At 39.1% G+C, this 20,366-nt stretch overlaps 1 protein-coding gene across 3 annotated transcripts; it reads right to left on the reverse strand.

Moving 5' to 3' along the window:
- Window positions 1-124: 124 nt before the first annotated feature.
- On the reverse strand, window positions 125-20,033 carry LOC135993933 (1-acylglycerol-3-phosphate O-acyltransferase Pnpla3-like). 3 transcript variants are annotated; one of them, XM_065644171.1, is made up of 10 exons: window positions 19,222-19,311; window positions 17,064-17,182; window positions 14,988-15,220; window positions 14,168-14,233; window positions 11,069-11,278; window positions 9,885-9,945; window positions 7,598-7,813; window positions 7,048-7,180; window positions 5,725-5,841; window positions 125-2,363 (listed from the first exon to the last, which is right to left on the reverse strand). In XM_065644171.1, exons 3-10 carry the CDS (start codon window positions 15,198-15,200, stop codon window positions 2,072-2,074), a joined length of 1,308 nt encoding a protein of 435 aa, XP_065500243.1. In that variant the 5' UTR covers window positions 15,201-15,220; window positions 17,064-17,182; window positions 19,222-19,311; the 3' UTR covers window positions 125-2,071. The 3 variants fall into 3 exon arrangements, with proteins under 3 accessions (XP_065500243.1, XP_065500226.1, XP_065500234.1); XM_065644154.1 differs by lacking the exons at window positions 17,064-17,182; window positions 19,222-19,311 and adding an exon at window positions 19,718-20,033; XM_065644162.1 differs by lacking the exon at window positions 17,064-17,182.
- Window positions 20,034-20,366: the final 333 nt, after the last annotated feature.

The following is a 20,366-nucleotide window of genomic DNA, read 5'->3' on the forward strand; positions in this document are numbered from 1 at the left end:
CGATTTTCAGGTCCAGCTGGAGCAGGAACAAGCACGAACTTCATAGCGTATCTTAAGATACCTCGTGACCATTAAATCTTTCAAACCTTCAATGAACACACTCTGATTTAATTCACACGAGGTGAATTATACTGAAGAAAGCTTAGAAAACATGGTAACATTTTTATTTTAGAAAAAGGAGACAAAATCAGAGCTATGCACTACAGGAGATGTTGTTAAGGTAGATTTAAATGTAGTGAATGGGTCCATTCAAGTACAGAGAACGGAAGAAAAACTTGGCATTCCTGCTTAAATTCTAAAACAGACTGGTAAAACTAACATTTTGCAGAACTTTAACATTTCTAATTTAATTTTATAAAGTTGTAAATAAATATAAAACCTCTTTTGTCTTGTAATTAGACTAACATTTTCAATTTTTCTTGCAAATTTGAAGATACGTACACAGAAGAAATGAACAGAGTTGAAATAAAATAGCACCAGTCTTCTGTAGTATGGTAATGGAGCTTGAAACCTTCCTCCCTGTCCCACACCATTCTAAAAATCAATTTTAGTGTTTTAAATTCTGCACTTCAAGCTTAGGGAAATCATGGAGAAACTGCTTAAAGGCTGGTCCAATTAGAAATGCTACATTTTGCTCTTTGACAGACTTCTGGACACCAGAGTTCACAGTCCAAAGTTCCCTCTTCTGAGCATCACAATCTAATGGCTGCTGCTCCTTCTATTAATACAAGATACTCTCAGTAACCATCTGTAGTCTCTTCCCTGGGTGCACGAGTTGCACGAATAAGAAACCTTCACGTCACACGCCTGCCCCCAAACACATGCACAAACTCAACTTTAAAGCCACCATCATTCCCTTCTACTTTTAAAAAATTGCACAAGACATGGTAATAAAATTGAAATTATGCAGAACCTTTGTAGCTGACAGTGTTTTAAAATGCTCCCCGCTCAATACAGATGTGACTTGGCTAACCTTCAGCCCATTCTTTGAGACCTTTGCACAGCTCCCTGAGTATTGATACTTCCACTAAGTCTTAGTGTTTGCTTCTTCTAATGATCTGTCTTGGAAAACTTCCTTTGGATTATCATACCTCGTTGAGACAGGAGGGGCCCTGTTTTCCTTTTCTCTCTTAGCAAGAGGGAAGTGAAAGAAGGGAAGAAAAATCTATCAAGTTGGAGGGGAAAATGAGAACAATCGGGCATCAGTTCAAGAGAAGACCTAAACAATCACCACTTGCCGTAAGTTGATTTTTTTGTTAACATCTTCTGTGAAGTTTAACACACCTCCACAAATTACTGTTTGCTACTAATCACAGTCACCATTTTACCTACTTTTCAACATTCAGTGAAGTATTAAGCTCTTATTAAGTACAAAAAAAGTCATTTGAAATCACTGAAACTGTACCTGTTCACACTTCAGGGGAATGTGTCCCATTTTTTGTGTCTTTTTCCCCTTGAAGTCTTTGAAAAGGAAAAGAGCCACAGAGGAGAAGCAATGTGAACTGTGGAATACATACAACAACCTAGAATAATACTGTTCCTACAGTATAGCATGCAGCCAAATTTCCCATAAACACTATAGTATGTTTAAACATAAGGCAAAGGGACACCGGAGGCCACTAAAAGGCTCATTTGTGTATTTCCCTTTTGAAGTAAAAGTCTGATTTAAGTGCTAGAAAAGTAATCCTAACACATAATATTGTTAATTATATTTTTTAAAAGCTTTTGTTAGCTATGGTTCTTTGTCCAATCTGTTTACAGAATTTACATTTTTATGCTGAAAGTAGTTTTTTTTTAAACATTTATTTCCAGAGACACACCGTTTACTGCAAGTCTTAACTACAGTTGATTGAGCTGGTGCTTCAACAGAATTGTAGTCTGTTACTTAGTATAGCAGCCACCATTTTTATAATCATTGAAACAGTAGAAATCCAAAGGCAGATTTGTCAGGAAGCTGTAAACAAGGAGCGTTCAAAGACTTATTGGCAATAAACAAAGTGATCTTAGTCTTTTATGATTTAAATTTCTCTGCCAAATTGGAATTTTGGAAGCTGTGGAATCTACTTCCAAATTAATACTCTGGAGCAGTTTGGAAACTTGTATCTGAGGAAGAGTCCAAATCTATTTCCAACCCAGACTCATCAGAATTTGGCAGAAAATTAGGATGGGGGTTTAAGTCTGAATCCTCCTGTGTGTTAGGAGAAGCACTTTTCATAGCTGAGTGCGTGAAGCATGAAGATTCCCAGAGCCAGGTTTCAAGATCTGCAGAAGAGTGAGGCATTTTAAGCTGGCGGTATGAAGAATGAAATTCCACAGTAGATGGGACAGTTTGACATTTTCTTAGTGATGCATAATCGTGTTTCCTGTTAAAAAAAAAAGAAAAATATTATTAGCATTTCAATTACATTTCTATTACTGTTCAGATGTCTGACAGGAAGTATTCATATAAGGAGAAAACTAGAGGAAAATAGTTAATTCTAAATGCATGTAGTAAGTAAGGATATGGGACAGCAGGAAGAGGATCTTGAAGTGATCATATCTAAAAGAAGGGCACTCTGCCATTACGTGTTGTCCTCAGAAGCAGGTACAAAATATTTACATGAAAAGTCACACCATTCTGATGAGCTCAGAGGGGTAGACCCAGTTTGTGCATTACCTCTTAAGTAGTCCTGATCTCTTGCCAGCTATCCATTTGGAACATTTGGTGATTTACCAATCACAGCACTAACTGAACATTAACAAGAATAGTACCAACATTTACAAGTTGAGTAGCAAATATAATTTGTTCAGCTTCCCAAATGCCACCTCTGCATTACACTTTACAACCAGCTAATTATCACCAACCTGATGACAGCTGGAACAGAACTTTCCTACCCTCTAAAAGAGCACCTGAATCACCAAGTTAAGTCCTTTGCACCCTGAGAAACAGGAAACTGAAGGTGTCACCAAGAATATAGAGTTTTTTCTTTAAGGTTCTCTCTCCTCCTTTGCAGTGCTTTTGGGTAAAAAAAACCCAAAACAACTCTCAATGCCTCTTCTCACACACAAAAAACCCAACTTGTCATACACACACTTCAACACCCATTTCCCTACCTGAAGTTTAGGTGCGCTAAAAGATATTATCCACCAGCTTAAGTTTTCTGAAAGGATTTTCAAACTGTAAACAGCGCAGATTTTCAGGAGATTTAAGTTTGATTCCGAAACAGAAGCTAGATCTTATGACATAAGGGCAAGAGCATCAAAAAAAAAAAAAAAAGGTGGTGGTGGCGATTAGTTTCTGCAAAAGCAACAGTAGGTTCTTGGTGGATGCTGAAACAAAGTACAAGCCCACGAAGAGTCACCTGCAGAATACAATGCAGGATTCCACAAACAGAACCCTGGGACCTAGTTGCCTGAAAAGGGAATCCACTTAAAGGAAGGCTCCAGAAAACTTACAAGTTTGACAGCGTGAACAGTTCAGTGGGAGCTGATCACCTTGAAGTTCTCTTAAAAGCACACAGGAAGAGCTGCATAACCACTATGTTCTGTTTTAGAGCCAAGAGCTTTGTGCTCTTTCCACAAGCAGAGAAGCAATGTTTCTAGTTAGTCATGACTCAGTGACCAAATAACCCCTCTGAGAAGGTAGATCAGATCTGAGACAGTCCTGTGATTTTCCAAATGTCCATTTCCAATGAAGAGTCTCACAACTGGCAAGGCTGGAACAGGAGGACCAGCAAGAAGCTGCTAAATAAAGGTAAAAGCAGGAAGATGACTATACGCAAATTTATTGTGGAAAGGAGTCAGAAATATCATTAAGCAAAGAAGGAAAAAAGGACACTGGATTTGATGTGGTATCAAATACCTGAAGAGGTGACAGTAGGATGATAGCAAATATATAGCACGAACATTTGTGCTCAGAGAGATGGCTTCAAAAGCCAATTAGTGTTACACAATAACAGCCTTTAACTGATTCAGAAAGGGAGAAGAGAAGCTATTTGTCTAGAGGAATTAAATGCTTCTGAATTCTCAATAAAACCAAATATTGTAAAAAGAAATATTTTCACAACCTAATATTAAAGCCACCATTTAATAATTCCAAAAGGGGAGAGAAACCCAAGCTTAAACCTCATGAAGTCTTCCATTAAGCCAGAACCTTTAGCAGTAAGTTTGACTACCCTCTACTTTTAAGGGATGAAGCGTATGAAGCAGATCTTTTATGACACCCTTATAAGAAGCTTTGCCAGGTTCTGGATTGAAGTAGCATCAAGCAGTTCTTCTCAGACATATCAAATCTGCATTTCAGGTTCTTCGGTGCACAGCATTGCCGGGGCAAAAAAAGAGCATCCTTGATCTTCCTCCTTATCTAACTTTATTAGTAAAAACAGGAAGACAAAAGCTGAAGAATTCTTGGCTCAAATGAAATGGGTTTTTTTGGTTGGTTGGTTTTGGGCTTTGTATTTGGGTTTGTTTTGTTTTTTGTTTTTGTTTGTTTTACTTTTAAACTATGCTGTGTATAGAACACAGCCCTGCTCTAATTGAAATAACTGCTGCAGTTAGGATTCTCCAGTGCTAAAGCTCTCTCTTGGAAGCCTTCATGGAGCATTTAAGAATTCTGTTCAGTCCTAATAGCTTTTTGAGCTAATTACACTCCCCTTTCTTCCACCTCCTACCCAGCAACTCCGGTTGAAACAATCATTAGAAAACCACTGTAAAATAGATGTGACTCACTCTGCTAAAGTCTGGATTTCTGCTATTTTTAAATCAAATCTTAAGAGATTTCATATTTATAAGCATTTGGACCTCTGAGAGCGCCTATGGCTCTCTGCTCATAGCACTAGTGACATGGCTGTGCAACTCACTGTTTCAGCAACAAGTCCACTTTTCAACACAAAAACCTAAACTGAATGGTTTTCATATTGTGAAAGTTTGCTGAGTTCCTTAGGCAAATACTACACTCCCCAGGAAAAGATGAAACAATATAGTATTCTCATATTCATAGTGAGGCAAGTTGTCACTGATTCCTCCATACATATAGTGCTACCAAGATTAACAGAATTAAGAAGTCTGAAAGGCTAAATGTCTTACCAGCTTGCTAAGAGAAGCATAATGAACCTAGTTACAACCAGCTTAGAGTACATGTTTATCTTCCATAGAACTAGAGGTTCCTAAAAAATTTCCATATTTGGAATTAAAAAAAATTAATTGGAATAAAAAAAATGTAAAAAAAAATTAATTCTTCCCAGCTATCTTACAAGACTGCCCTTCATATTCATCTGCTTTTACTCTCAGAACCTCCTTTGGCCAGACTCTTTAAACTCTAGTCTTTCTCCCAATGTTTTCCAGTTCCTACCTGCCCAATCTGATTTAAAATATCTTGAACAACCTTTTCCTCCTCCTTTCCTCCTGATTGATCCAGCTACCGTGGAGCAGAGCAGAAACAAGGTCTCTCTTCTTAGTCCAGTGCCTGTTCCATAACCCTCCCAAAAGCATAAGCCTGCCCACAGGCAACACCTCATAATCTACAATACATAGCAGTCATTGATCAGTCTCAAACAAGAAGCTCCAGAAAAGATTCTTAAGAAACAAAGCTAAGGATTAGAAGCAGCGAGAACTGTTTTGTGCTACCTTTGAGAAAATTATTAAATCCTGTCTTAAGAGAGAAAAACTTGAAGTACTTGAAGTTCTGCCAAAAGAGAGAAAATGTCTAAAAACGCATCATTTGCACACAGCAGTGCTCCAGTTTACCTGGATGTACAGAACAGCTTGCTTTTAGCCTGGGAATAGACTGTACCAGCAATCTGACAAAGCTGTTCTTGCATCCATCGAATATCAGCAGGCATATCAGGAAACCAGTTTACTAACCTACAATCAAAAACAAAATACACTTGTTTTGTAAGCGGTAGATCTAATCCACATTATATTTTTACATACCACATCCAACAAAATAATAGTTTTCATTCTCCCCAACTTAACTTGCCCAAAGTCTCCAGTTCTTCCCAACCTCCCTAAATTCCCATCTAGCCCACTCACCTCTTTCCTACAAGCTAAGAAAAAGGGCAGCACACACCACAGCATCTCTGATCTACGCTGAGTGGCTGACTAGTATGTGCATTCCACACCCTGTGACAAACCTTTAGGAAACCTGCAAAATATTCCTGTCTCTGAGACCTCTTTATGTGTGGCAGGAATTTTGTGGTCAGTTTAAAGTTAGGTGGAAGAGGAAGGAAGAACAAAAGAAAAAAAAACAATGGAAGAACAAATAGAAGGCAGTAATAGAATAATGTCACAAATTTATTTTTTCCTTATGATACTTGTAGTAGAAGTCAATAACACTGGAGGAGGACGAGGGGGGAAAAACCTCACATAAAAATTCTGTTGAAACTTGCTTCCTCCCCATCCACCACAAAATGTCACAGAAGTACCACATTTAGAGGCACAGAAACAAAAGATATTTTACTGGACTTCTATGTGGTTCCATTTACAGCACATTTGATTTTTCAAGTGTTTTCTAAAGATAGCAATGACATCTGCTGCCCAAGGACTAGAATTCTCTTAAGCACGCACAAAGCTTAGGGTTCATGGTGCATTCATTTAGCAGAAATTCTCCTTTACTGGAATTGTAACACTTATAAAATTAAGCCCTGTTTCAAGAGTACAACTTGCAGTCAACCTAAACAAATCTGGTAAGAAAATTTATGTGGTGGGTAAACACTGGATTTCACTCCTGACTTCAGAAAGAAGCTGAGGCACAAGAACTATCTGGATAGAGTTCAAATACCACTGCAGGATATAGTAACAAAGAATGTGCTCCTGGAAAATACAATGAAGTTGTTTCTTTCAAGCAATTACAAGACAGCTACTAGTAATAAGAGTAAATTGTTTAGGAATCTTCTTAGTGTGTTTATTTATCTTTAAACTATAGAACAGGATGCATTATGTAGGTAGAAATGATGGTCTTTGGACAGTTACCACTTGAATTCTAGAATACCTACAACACGGATTAAGCTCTCAATGAGTACATTTCTAGAAGTATAATCATTCTAAAATTGTTTATTAAAAGTTCCTTACCGTAAAGCAACAGAGTAAGCAGACTCCACTGGTAGCGTATACGGTAGCATCAGATAAGATATCACCCGCATTGGGAAGAGTTTAGAGAACTGAGTGTAGAATCCATTCTGTTCTTTACAAGCTTCCTGTAGTGCTTAAGAATAATTAGTTTTGAAAAAGATGTTAGACTATTTTAAAATAATTTAAATAACTTGCTCAAAGTTTGGTAATCTTCAGTCAAGTTTATCAAGAGTTACTGAATAAGGCTCAGATAGAAAATAAAAGTATTAATCTCAAGGTACTCTTACCATAAGCCTTCTTTATGCTATTTTAAAATATGGGAAACACAAGGACAAAGGGCATTAACCAGAACTTCCAAGTACTTTAAATGAATGTATTTACATTTAGTAAGTATTTTAATAACTTTCTTGGGTTGAGCTAGTCTCTAATATCACATGTAGTTATAAGTTCAAATAAAAAGCACCTTATGCAAATTATAAAAATAAGCAGAAGGAAAAAATAAATCAAAGTTCGCCATTCAAAGTTACAGGAAACAGCCTGAAGAATGTACCTTTACGAAGTCTAGGAGGTAGACTCTCAAATATACTCATCTCCAAGGGCTGTGGATTTTGCTTCAGCTGGTCACTAAGCACTTCCACTTTCAAAGTTTCTACTCTGTTGTTATCTGTCAACTCTTTTTTCTTCATATGGTCAGTGTGTTGTTCAGTCTCATGAGGATTTCTTTTTGTGAAGGACAAGTGGATGTAAATCGAGTCACTCACAATACCTGAAAGAGTCAAGAGTTTCCACTTAGGCTTGAGCCACGCATGTGCAGAGTACCTGTAGTCTCTGTATCTGTACAAAGGCCTATCCTGAGGGAACATTATCTACCCAACATCAAGTACAGTGATGAATCCTCTTTTGCAGGTTTAAGTCTAACTTTAAAACAGGTTCTAAAGAAAAGGGAAAAGTGAACAATTAACTGAAACTGCACTGGAATCATACAGTCATTTACCAAAATTGTTTTCCAGCAAAAAAGCAAATGATTTAAAGGAGAGGAGGAGAACCAATGTAATATTTATTTGAAAGAAAACACCTAATGCAAATCAGACATTTGCAAAATTTAACACGGCAGGTATGACATGAGTACTTTGAGGCATTGCTACAACAGGGTGGAGAAGGAAATCAAGTTGAGTACAATATTTTAAGATATATCCAAAATACAGATCTAAATCAACATTGGCTGCCTTGCAAAACTGGTGCCAATTAAGAAATAGCAGATAATGACCTTAGAAACAAGCACCAGATAATGAGCACAAAATGAAAAACACAAGAAGGGTATTTATACTCAGTTTTCAGAAAATTGTTATCAAGTTATTATATATAAGTGACTACCAAATTTGACTGGGATCCATACCTACATATAACAGAATCTGCATCCTACTTACAATTACTCTTACAAGATAAATATCAAAAGAATATACAGTGAATTTAGCAAAAATGTTATCTGAAGTGTTACAGATGGAGGGAAAAAATTAACTCCTACAGCTGAAATAACAAGAAAAGAGACGCAGGATGAAATGAGTTTGGAAAGGTTATCATTACCACCGATTAAGCTTGAAGCAAGGCAAACCTGTGACAGGGTAAGAACAAAGGTTACCACAGGGTCAGTAGTGTGAAAAAGGAGGGCAATAGCGTGATATGGAGAAGATGTGGGGGACAGGCACCAAGCAAGAGCTGGAAGGAATCTCAGATATTAGTGTCAGATGGAAACATGCACACAGGAAACTTGCAAGTGCAGTACAGCAACAGAACCCATCTTAGCACTGACAACCACAAATTATAGGCTCTTTGTATAGCTTGTGCTTTTAATCACCTGGTAAAAGGTATAAAGTAGGATGTTCTAATTAAATATTTAGTAATATTACTAGAAAAATCAAGCTCTTAAGCAAAACCATGACAGTCTTTAACAGTGAAGAAAATTGTTCCAAGCGAACCTGAATATTGAATGCTTAGTTACAGAGTATAAGCAGTAAGCACATCAAGATATGGCAGCATTACAATACTGCAGCTGATACTATCTGTAACAGTGCAAACATCCCATTTCAGTTTCCATTCCTCTAATCCAACCCAGTACCAATTTGCTTCTGCATCCAAAGACTACAGGGGCTATGCATATTCAACACATGGTTAACTTCACGCTATAGCAAGTTACTGTTTTTAACTTGTTTGTTTCAAAATGTGCTGAGCAAGAACATTAATATAAAACATGTTACTAGAATTCTAGGAGTAGAGCAACTTTCAATTCTTCTTCTTAAACTTATCTGGGTCCCAACAACTGCTACAAGTCATCTCCTAAAGTCTTTCATGATGATTCTATACAGACTAAGGATTTGTCTGTGACTGAGTTTATATTGTTGCTAGCCAGCTCCCAGTTCTGGACTATAACACTTTACTTAGACATTCACTTGGATGATAGCAGAGATAAGAAGATAAAGGTTTCACAGGATTGGGAAAAATAGCCTATTCCTATCCTTCATGATTAACACAAAAGAAACTAATATAATTTCCCTAAAACTGGAATTCTTTGGTAATTTCACTTAACAATACCTTAACATTCGCTTCACACAAATTTGACAAAAATCCTAAAGTTCAATTTCTGTGTGGCAGCACAAATTACCTCAGGTGAATAGTTACTAGAACTATGTGATTTCTATGAGTACTAAACTTACCATGATCCCTTCAAAACCCTCAAAGACCTAGCCCATTCTTAGCTACACAGAACCCTTCCCTCTTTTTGTTTTTGTAAATTCAGATTAAGACCACATCATTAATAATTATCCACAAGTGTAACATACCGTTCTCTTTTAAGAATTTAAGAGCATCTGAATATCCTTGCTCACAGATCTCTCCCAGTACCTGCAAGCACAGGGTAAATGAGTCAGACAAATAAAAGGAGATTCAACTTAACATCAACAGTTTGCAGAATGAAAAGCCACTTCCATTCACCCTCCATTCTTGCAAGAAAAATTTACATTAGTAATTCAACTGATTCAGGCTAATATGCCTACTGTGATGATGCAGACGTGACTATGCCTACATGAACTTATCTTTCAGCTATTACAGATGCACTGAATTATTCACCTAAAATGACAGTATTCTAACAGTTTGCAAGAATTTCCTCCCCCTCTGTTTCTTTGACTAGCCTTTCAGCAGATGCAAGCAACGACAAAAAGGGTGGCTTGGAGTACGCCAGTTCCCCTCCTTCCCTCCCAGTGCTTCCCATTTCCCAAAACTATGAAAAGTCAACTGTGCAATTCTCATGCTCAAACTCAGACTGAGTCCTCCACATGAAAACATCTTTCATCAGATGCAACACCAGCTCACCTATACAGTAGTCCTAGACAAAAAAAAAAAAAAAAAGAATTAAAGCCTACATAAGTAGAATTTAACATTTTTCTTCAAGTGGTCAAAAAGCTCTCAATTGAAAAAAGAAAAAAAATCTATAGCAGTCAGGAACATTACTTTTCCTCTGAAGTATATGCCAAGCCAATAGGCAAAATCTGTTTTCACTTTTCCTGCTACTACAATAGCAATTCAAGAGCATCTCCCTCATCAGATCTGCAATAAACACCACTTGGCAAAGCTTAAAGGCAACTTGCCCACATGAAATATTAATTGAGAACTTTACAAAATGAAGCTTTAGAACTGCTTCTAAGTTCTGAAGCACCTGGTTAGCAAGTAAACATGAAAGGACTACAGACTGACAGTTATTAATTTACCAATGTTGATTTTATGATAGAATCCTGTCCTAATTCCCAAATAAATACTGAAAGCCTGTAACAGGACATGCATTTTTAGTCCGAGACTAAAAATAAAGAGATTGAAGACAAGCTATGGAAAAAAATAGAATCAAGAAGAGAAATGTCACCAGATAAGTTTATATGACTGTATGAAATGCTAAGATTACTGTAGCTTTCTGCAAAAGCAAGGCTTTTATATGGAAAGCTGTTTTAGTAACTACATGAAGGCAGTGAGTTACCTTAGGTTCTGGTGGAAAGAGCGCTTGCGTTAAACGATAAAGGTTTCCCAAACTAAGCTGAATGCTGGTGTTGGTCAAATTCATTTCGTGGAAGTTGGCAGAATTTCCCTTTGGACAGATATCACACTCTCCAGCAAAAGGCGAAACTGTGATGGTATTCTTAGATTCATAGTGAGGTAAGTTGTCACTGATTCCTCCATCCACATAGCGCTACAAAAATTAATAGAAATAAGAAGTTGCAAAGGCCAAAAATTTCTAACTAGCTGACTTACCATGCAAGAATTAAATAGCATTTAACACTGTAAGAGAACAGTCTCTACCTGTGTCCCCAGGCTAAATATTTTGAGTAGTGTGCTGTGTCCTCTAATGCCATTTAAAAAAAACATTCCTACCTATAGTTCCATAGATAGCCCACGAGTATTCTATTGGGATTTTTTTGTATGTTTAAGAAAGAGTAAGTCCATTTTAAAGATCATAATCCCAAACAACATGCAGAGAAAAAGCAGCACAGCTGTCATCTCTTCCTCAAAGGAGAGCACCAACCAAGGAGCTACCAGGGCACTTCTTTAGAAAGAATGTGAGTAAAAGAACAGCTCTACACTTCAAAGCTCCAGTTCCATCATACTAAACAATTCAGTTCAAAGAAGAGTAACTTAAAATTACTCTTAGTAAATGGAATTTGATATAAAAGCATCAAAAATATTTGGACATAAACACACTGCAAGTAAAAATGGCCAATGCTTCAGAAACCTTGCCAGTCGTGGATTTCTGTTCTGCTTTGAGTGCAAGCTTCGAAGCTGTTCCAGGTTATGCTTTTTATCTCCTTTGTGTTCAGTTGCCCATTTCTGTAGTTCTAATGCGTCATTACCACACACATTTTAAGATCCAAGACCTGAAGAGTTCTATACTGGGGTAACTAATCTATAGTGCAGCAGCTGCTATGGCCCAAGACAGCTCCTCCAGTCACTCACAACAGACAGCCTTCCGGTGGCACCAGTTGTAGCCAGTTTGTTCTGGCAGCAGAATACCACTCCACATTACAGCTTTGCCAGTCTAGTAGCTGCATTTGCCTTCTTCCTAATTAGCCAACAGAAATAACCTGTAGGCCCTTGTAAAATGTGAAGGTAACAGAGCAGGTGTTTTAAGCAGGAGCAACCTGGATTACTAATTTCATCAGCCTTGGTACTCGCTCCTTGACCATTCTGAGAAATAAATTAGGAACAGGACAGCTCAGAGCAATTTATCCAACATACTCTTCTAGAGCAGCCTGCTCCTACCTGTCAGCTTCCTTGGGCACTTTAAACCCAGCAGCATGCAGCTCCTGACAAACTTCCTATAGGTGTATAACACAATCACTAAGGTACCCGTGCAATCACCAAGTCTCTTGTGGAAGCAGTAAGAACAACACAACAGGTTTGGCAAGGGAGGAGCCATAGCATGCAGCCTTCTCATGAGATCATTAAAAGGTGGAAGGACATCTCTGAGCCACTGTTCTACAGAGGTAAATGGTTTTAATTATTTGGAGTTTCTGCCTGTTTGTTCCCTCCAGTAATTTTTTTAATCTAAAACCATTGCTGTGTTGGAAAGGGGTAAAAACAACCAAACAAAACCCACCACACCCAAAAGCTTCACAACTGGCAATCAGATGCACCTATTGAAAGTTATCCTTAAGTCTTCGTTTTAAAGTGCACATGCATGAAGCACCAAGCCAGTAAACAGCAAGATGCTACAAAGTTTACCTGCCTTACATTCTACTGTGTTTAAGCCCTGCAGGAGTCATGCCAAACAGATGCAACTGTGCTATTTTTACCAAGTTACATCAAAAATGCCTCCTAAGCATTAAAATAATATCAAAATAATCACAAATATCAAAATGATACAACAATTCTTTCCTTCTCCTTCCCTCGAAATAGGACCAAATAAAGCATCACCTGTATGTTTCTGTACTCTGAACTAAGCCTTTTAAAATAACATTGTTGTCTGGTGACAAGAACTGAACAGCCAGATTAGCCTGGATCCACCTAAAGCTTGGATTCAGTCCAACGTCCTGTTTTCATAACACCTTTAATCTGGGAGAGTTTAAGGAGACACAGAAGGTTTAGAAGTACAGATAAATAAAAATCCCTCTGCAGTTCTAATCACTTTTGCTTAAATTTCAGCATGAAGAAGAAAATGCATTTCATGTCCATCCTTAACCTTTTAGGACTTCCAGATTATCTTTAGAACCGTCTGTAATCAACTGCTGTTGAAGATGGTTTGAGTTTTCTTTCAGTATTCTTCCCCTCTCCTTGTGTAATGAGCACCAAAGTTGGAAGGAAAGCAAATGCAAGTTAATACAACACTATTAACAAAAAGCCATGAATGTCACTGCCTTGATTTGAAGTGCATGTCTGTTTCCAGACCTGTTAATCAAAACACCTACAACAAACTATACTAACTTTTCTGCAGTTGTTGCCACTTTAATGAGGGGTTTTAGAAAAGCCAGTATAGCCACAAAGTATTAAGAGGTTTTGTAACCAGCAGTTCCTGTGAAGTAATAGGGCAAACTAATACACTGACACTTTACCTTCAAAAAGCAGCCTTTCTTACACTGAATACAAACGACAGAAGACTTGAAGAAGTTTTATTTCTATCTAACTGAACATGGAACTTTAATCCAGTTTCAATGCAGATCTACCTACTGCAAGGACATAAGGATAAATATTTATTGAAGAAAGTGATCCTCATTCACCTGCACAGATTTATAGGAAGTGTCACTTTTTTTTTTAACCAAACAGGTATAATCTTTTAAGATAGTTTATTGTATATCTTTAAGTTAATTATTTGCTAGCTTAGAATACCCTCTTTTAATGACTGCATTAGCAAGCAAGAAGAGAGGGAGCACACATGTATATTTCTTCTTCACCCTGCAAAACACACAACAGATCTTTCACACACTGTTTCCTTGCTCTTTTGAAAAGCTGTAAGATACAGCTGCAGTACTAGAACCTGTGATGAAGGCATTTCTTTTACAATAGGATAACTGAAAAAACATATACATTGTCTTGATATTTTCAGAATAACTAGAACTATTTTTAGATCTTAACAGTAGAGACTTACCACACCTCTAAATGATGGTGGAATTAAGCCACAATAAATAGGGACAAATGAACTACAGATTAAAGCCTGTAAGAAAATAAGACCATATGAATTAAATGGCAACTGTTCCATTATTGAAATCATCATTTATTGTTATCTCTTTAGATGTTAGCAAAAAACAACTGAGCAAGCAACCAAAACAATCCCCAGCAAGTACACCTGAATAAAAAGGTGGTGGTGGTGGGGAAACTTATCAAGCAGTATTTTAAACAGGATGAGGGTATTCTACATTTCTTTTTTAGAATGTAACCACACTCCACCTAAAAATTATAAGACTCATTAAAAGACCATTTCTAGAAATGCTAATTAGCAAGGGAAAGTTTATGATCATTTACTCAAGCTATACATTTTCTAATCAAAGTAGAATGACTAACTGGGGACACAAATGTCAACATTCTTGGATCATATTAAACTAGCTTTGTAACTGATATCAAGAATTTTTTTAAAAAACTATTTTTGACTGTTTCTTGATCACTGCTCTTACAAGAATGACCTTAAAAAAATCTTATTCATTAAGTATATAGTTTTATTAGATACACTACACTTTAAAGGCATTTATCCTTTTAAAGATTTATCCTTCACACCTACTCATTAAAACAGTTCACAGATGCATTGACTAGGAAATTTAGTAAGTGAATTTAGCATAATGAAGCTTGAATTCATCTTTAAAATACTGTCAAAGTCACAATATCATAAAATGTTTAAAAATGAAATCCAATGGATGGCATTAAATGGATTTAAGATTACAGAAACTTTTAAAAGTTGCCAAAAATAAACATACCTGGACAACTTCTTCCTTAGAGTTAAAATGAGATATCAATGCGTTTTTACCATCTGATACTCTGGTTAGTGAAATACAGAGTCTCCCTGAAGACAACTGGTGAGTGTTTTCTGGAAGATTTCTCATGAGTCCATCTCTTATTATCTTTATTACATTAAAGGAAGGATGAAGAGGACCAAGATTTCGCTTTCTAGCTTCTTTGGCTAATGCCATAACATCTGCACAAGCTTGAGCTGAAAATAAAATGCATTTCATTTAATAACAGAAGGTATGTCCAAAACCAAAAAACACACTTCCAGTAATAAAGCATGTCTAGAGATCCAACTTTTCTCTCTGATTGCTAGCATGAAAAATTCAAAGGCCTTCTTACAGATAAAATAACTGTCCACTAGTGTTTAATGGGATTTAGGAGTTTTCTGAGGGAAAAGATGACACTTCAGACTTTCAAATAGAACTCTTTGTGAAGACCCAGCCACTAAGTTACTTATATGTTATTTATATGTAGACTGTAGGTGTAAAATACCCATATAAGATGCTACCATTTGCAATTATTCATTCCAGAAACTTTCAGAACAAACAAAGATGAGTGACCTTCCATAAGCATATACACACAGATGTATTCCAAATGCAACATCCAGAAAAAGCCAGTGTATGATGCACAGATTTAAGGTCCACACTATGTCTGCTGAATAACCGGGGCACCCAAGTTCATCACAGCTAGTAACACTTATTGGACTTTAACCAAACTAAAGGTTTCAGGGCACCATTTACCTTCATTTATATATAAACACAATAAATGGAACATTAAAAACTTCCCTTCTGATGTTCCCTACTATAAGTTCACATTTAAAGTAGTGGGTAAGGAACATGGAGGTGATCTGTAACACCTCTCACGTCTCCACCTAAATAGGTGCATTTTTACCAATATGCAACAGACATTTTTTTCTCCAATTAAATCAGCATTTTGGAACCAGACAAAACCACTACATAAGACACAATTGTTCCCGAAGAACACTAAAATCGTTCTAACCACCACATATCTAATCATAGCAAGAACAGCAGCTCATCCACCTGCAATGTTTTGTTTAAATTTTTAATGTCATGTTTCTCCAGGGCATACTTTGAGGAAGCTGCCTGATAAACTCTTCAACTTGGTAGAGGAAAGGGGGTGGGGAGGAAGGTCAAAGTAACAGCTTGTTAACCTGAATGATATGCTACAAGGTCATCCAAAAATATTTTCAGAACTTGCATATTTTAACTTACATAGACTCTTTCTAGAATAGATAGGATTCAACTTAGCAAGTTAAATTGACCACTGCACTGGAAACAACTTTGCTTTAAGCCTTTGAACTCAGATTAATTTCCAAAAATATTACCTTTCTACAATATTATTTACCCCCCCGCCAAAAGCAATACGTAAACCTTTCTAATTCTTAGCACAGTAAGCCAAGAGTCTATATGCAAAAAAGAATATATCTACAAAAAAATCTGATGTATCAGACATACTCTATTTTTACCACAACCTTTTTTTTTTTTTTTTTTTCCCCCTCATTCCATCCTTGCAGAGTGAAGCCTTGGGCCATGAATCTGCTGATACCGGTGGCCTGATCCTGCCTCTCACCCCAGAAAACAGCAAACAATTTATTAGACATAGCTCACCATTCATGGTCAAATACATGCTTATGTTAGCAAAACACATTTTACATGCAATTAAAAAAAAAAAGGCACAAGACACATTGTGGCAAGTGATGAAGTTATTTCTAAAAGCAGCTATGTAGACAGTTTTAGCAGTTCTACTTTTTAAGCACTCACATGTAAATCACAAACTAATTTAGCAATGTTCAATCTTCTAAACCTTCTAAAGAGTAAAATCAGGCATGTTGCAGGAGTTTGAGATACCGAACTACCAGAACTCTGTCCAGGAACAGCAGTCTTCATGCATGCATTACTTCCTTTTGCAAAATAAGTACATTTTTGAAAACTTATGCGCCAAGCAAGTAAACTGCTTGTTCTAGGAAACAGACCAAGAGTACTGGGTACACGGATGCACAAGCAAACAAATACACACACTCTCACCTCTCTGCCAGGTCTTGACCCTGTTTTTTTACCTGGCATCCTGTCAAATTTAAGATCGTGCTATAACTTAAGTCTGAAGCATGGCCACATGTTCACTCATTTGCACTGCAGGCCTGTTTCTACAGAAAAATACGAAGTAAGCCAGTGCCCTCTACTAGCCTTGTGTTGCAATTATTTACCTCTCACTATAAAAAACAACACACCAGGCAAGTATAACCTTACTTTACATATCCCATTAAAGGGCTGCAAAATTGAGGACTTGAAACAGTTTAGATTTTTAACTCCTCTCATTTCAGCTTCCTTTCAGAAAACAGCTAGCTTCAAAATTAAATTTGATTTCAGAGTTTCCCCATCTCTTCTACATATAAGAACTTCTACATTTGGGGTAGTCCATAGGGAAAAAAATAAAGCAAAAAAAATCAAGTTTACATATTTTGTTTATTGTAACCTATTTTAAATACAAGAAGGGCTTCTAAGCAGAAAAAGTAACGTTTTGTCTACCCAAGAGTATGTGATATTAAAACACTGACAATTTTAAAAGACATTCATTATTAATTCAACGGACTTCAAAGTATTCAAATTTCTTTTCCTTCTCCCTTCCATCCTCAATAGGAATAAAACAGTTACCTCTTAGGCTGGTGTATTCCCAAATGGGATCTTCTCTTTCCATGACAACAGAAGGGGACAGAGGGCTAGATCTCAAGTCAGACTGAGATTTTAGGCAGACCTTGGTACATCCATATCATTTTTTTTAAATGCAAGAGGTAAATAAATTAATGTTCCTATTAAAGGTGAACTGTTTCTAGTTCTATTTCTATATTCCTAGTTATGTTTCTATGTTCCTTTTTTTTAATGGTTAAAAAACTAACAATTTGTTTCCCACAGAGGAAAAACAGACATTGTATTTACAGCCCTCACCAAACTTCTGCTCTTTCGTGCCCCTCTAGAATGGACAACCACATTGCCACTGAAATACCAGATCTCCAAGACATCCATGGAGAACATCTAACAGCAGTGCACCTTAACAGTGCCAGTTTTGAGTAGCGTGGAATGCACTTCATCCTCAAAAGAACAGTAACCTCTAAGCTTCTCCCTCTGCCTTCTTGCTCAGTCTAGGAAAGTACAATTTTTTTCATTTGATGGCTAATGTTTACAGTTATTCAAACTTGAAATTCTACAGACTCTCAGCGTTGCCTATCCAACAGGCAACATGAAGCACAAAGAAAACCCTTTATTTAAAGCGTCAGGCTACAAATCTGTGAGACACAAAACGTGCATGTTAATTCTAGTCAAAACCCCCTGGTCATACGCACACATACACACTCAGTTTTCTGCCCACCAAGTGTAATAATTCAGGGCTGGGTCCAGTCAAGTCTTGAACACCACCAAGGATGGAGATCTTACAACCTGTCCGGGTACCTGTTTCAGTATTTTACCACCCTCAGGGTAATTTTATTTCTAACCAGAATTTGCCATGTTGCAGTCTGTGTCTGCTGCCTCTCCTCTTTCCACTACACATCTCTGAGAACTGAGTCTGGCTCTGACTCTGACTAGATAAACGTATATTCAGGTTCTCATGAACCCAAAATAGGGGAAAGTAAGGTATCCTTTTTGTAGTGTTAGGAAGTGTTGATTTCACAAGACTGTTCAGTTGCAAGCTAACAACTTTTTATCAGAAAACAGCGAGTATAAATATAAATCAAGATTAACTCTTATTACTCAAACTGCAACTAAAATCAGTTATTTTAATCAAGCCACTGTTTCTAACCATATAGCTAAGCGACCTATGCAATATACACTGTGCTCAGATTAAAGAGGAAAAGCACATTAAAACTAACCTAAGCCTTGACCTTAGCTCTCTTAGCCTTACCCCAAGAAAGGAGAAGCTTTAGAGGAAGCAAGTTAAAGCTCGCTGAAACTTCGTGTGCAAAGATAACTACAGAACAGATGCCCTTGTTATTTTCCAATAAACTGTTAGTATCTCGTTTCAAACTGATCACAGGGTTCAATTCTTCGTCCTGAAGGGGGTTATTATTCAGCTGCATCCCGCTCTCCCAAGTTTTCAACTCCTCCGCCTTGCGCCAACGTAAAGAGCAGTTGTCACCAACGCGGTGTTAGCGACCCTGAGGCCAGGAGCTCCTCAGACAGACACACGTACCTGTCCCTGGGGCTGTAAACTCCGACCGCTTGCCTTACGTGTTGAAATCGGATGAGGCACCCGGCAAGATCGTTTCTTGTGCCCGGGAGGTTGCTAAATAACCACCTGAGGTGAAGACGCGCTAACCGTACCGCCTGCCTCTTCCCCTACCCTCAAGGAAACATAGGATTTTTAATGTATTTTACTCGGGATGAGACGTAAGGGAACGAAAAAAAAAAAAAAAAAGCCATAGAACCCGCTCGGGTTCAATTTCAGAAAAGCGGGCGTGTTCCTCTTTGGGGGCAGAAAACGAGGGAGAGGGGAAAAGCGCCATCCCCGCCCAAGGCTGTCCCCGGCGGAGGCGCTCCCCAGGCCCGCGCTCGCCCTCCGCCGCCGCCGCAGCGGCAGCCGGCCCGACCCGCCAGCCCTGAGCCCTCCCCGGCTCGGCTCTCCCCGGCCCGCTCCCCTCATCCCGCCAGGCCCCCCGCCGCCGGGGCAGAAGCGCGGAGCCGCTGACCCAGATTGCCGCCTCCGACGAGCACGGCGCCGGCGAGCGCCCCGGCGGACGCGCCGTAGACGTGGCGGGCGTCGCGGAGGATGTGCGGGGCGCGCTCCTGCAGGCAGCTGGCGGCGCCGATGTGGTAGACGCCCAGGAAGCCGCAGCCGGCGAACGAGACGCTCCAGCCGCGCTCGCGGTCCAGCATCGTCACCGGCGGGCGCGGAGCGGCGCCAGGCGTCTCACACACAACGGAGCTCCCGCGGCAGCCGCCGCTGCCCAGCGACTGGGGCACAGGCAGCGGGGCCGCCCTGCGGCTTTACATGGCGGCCGCGCCCAGCGCCGCCGGCCGGCGCAGCGGCCAATCCCGCGCTCCCGTTCGCCCCCGCCCCGGTGGCCCAAGGCGCCCCAGCCAACCCGAGAGCAGATGCAAAGGAGGCCCCGCCTCCTCGCTTTTGTCTTCACAGGGAGGGCGCGCGGCGGGCGGTTGGAGCGCTGCGTGACCGGTGCTCCCCGTGGCAGCGTCCCGGGCACCACCCGCGGCCCCTCCGGGCTCCACAGCCCCTCCTGTGCCCGGCTCCCCGCCCTGCGGGCCGGCTGGCTGCTCGCTGCGCTCGCGGGAGGCGGTTCCGCACACCCCGCCCGCAGCCGCGAGAGGGGGCCCGGGCTG

The sequence above is a fragment of the Caloenas nicobarica genome, chromosome 1, assembly GCF_036013445.1.
Source record: "Caloenas nicobarica isolate bCalNic1 chromosome 1, bCalNic1.hap1, whole genome shotgun sequence".
In the NCBI taxonomy this organism is placed as follows: Eukaryota; Metazoa; Chordata; class Aves; order Columbiformes; family Columbidae; genus Caloenas; species Caloenas nicobarica.

Coding starts and splice junctions, on each gene's coding strand:
- LOC135993933 (XM_065644154.1), bottom strand. CDS start 19,904: ATGCTGGACCGCGAGCGCGGCTGGAGCGTCTCGTTCGCCGGCTGCGGC. Junction 7,814..9,884: donor TAAATTCTTAAAAGAGAACG/GTATGTTACACT, acceptor TGACTCTTTCAG/GTATTGTGAGTGACTCGATT. Junction 2,364..5,724: donor AAGCTGTTCTGTACATCCAG/GTAAACTGGAGC, acceptor TTTTTTTAACAG/GAAACACGATTATGCATCAC.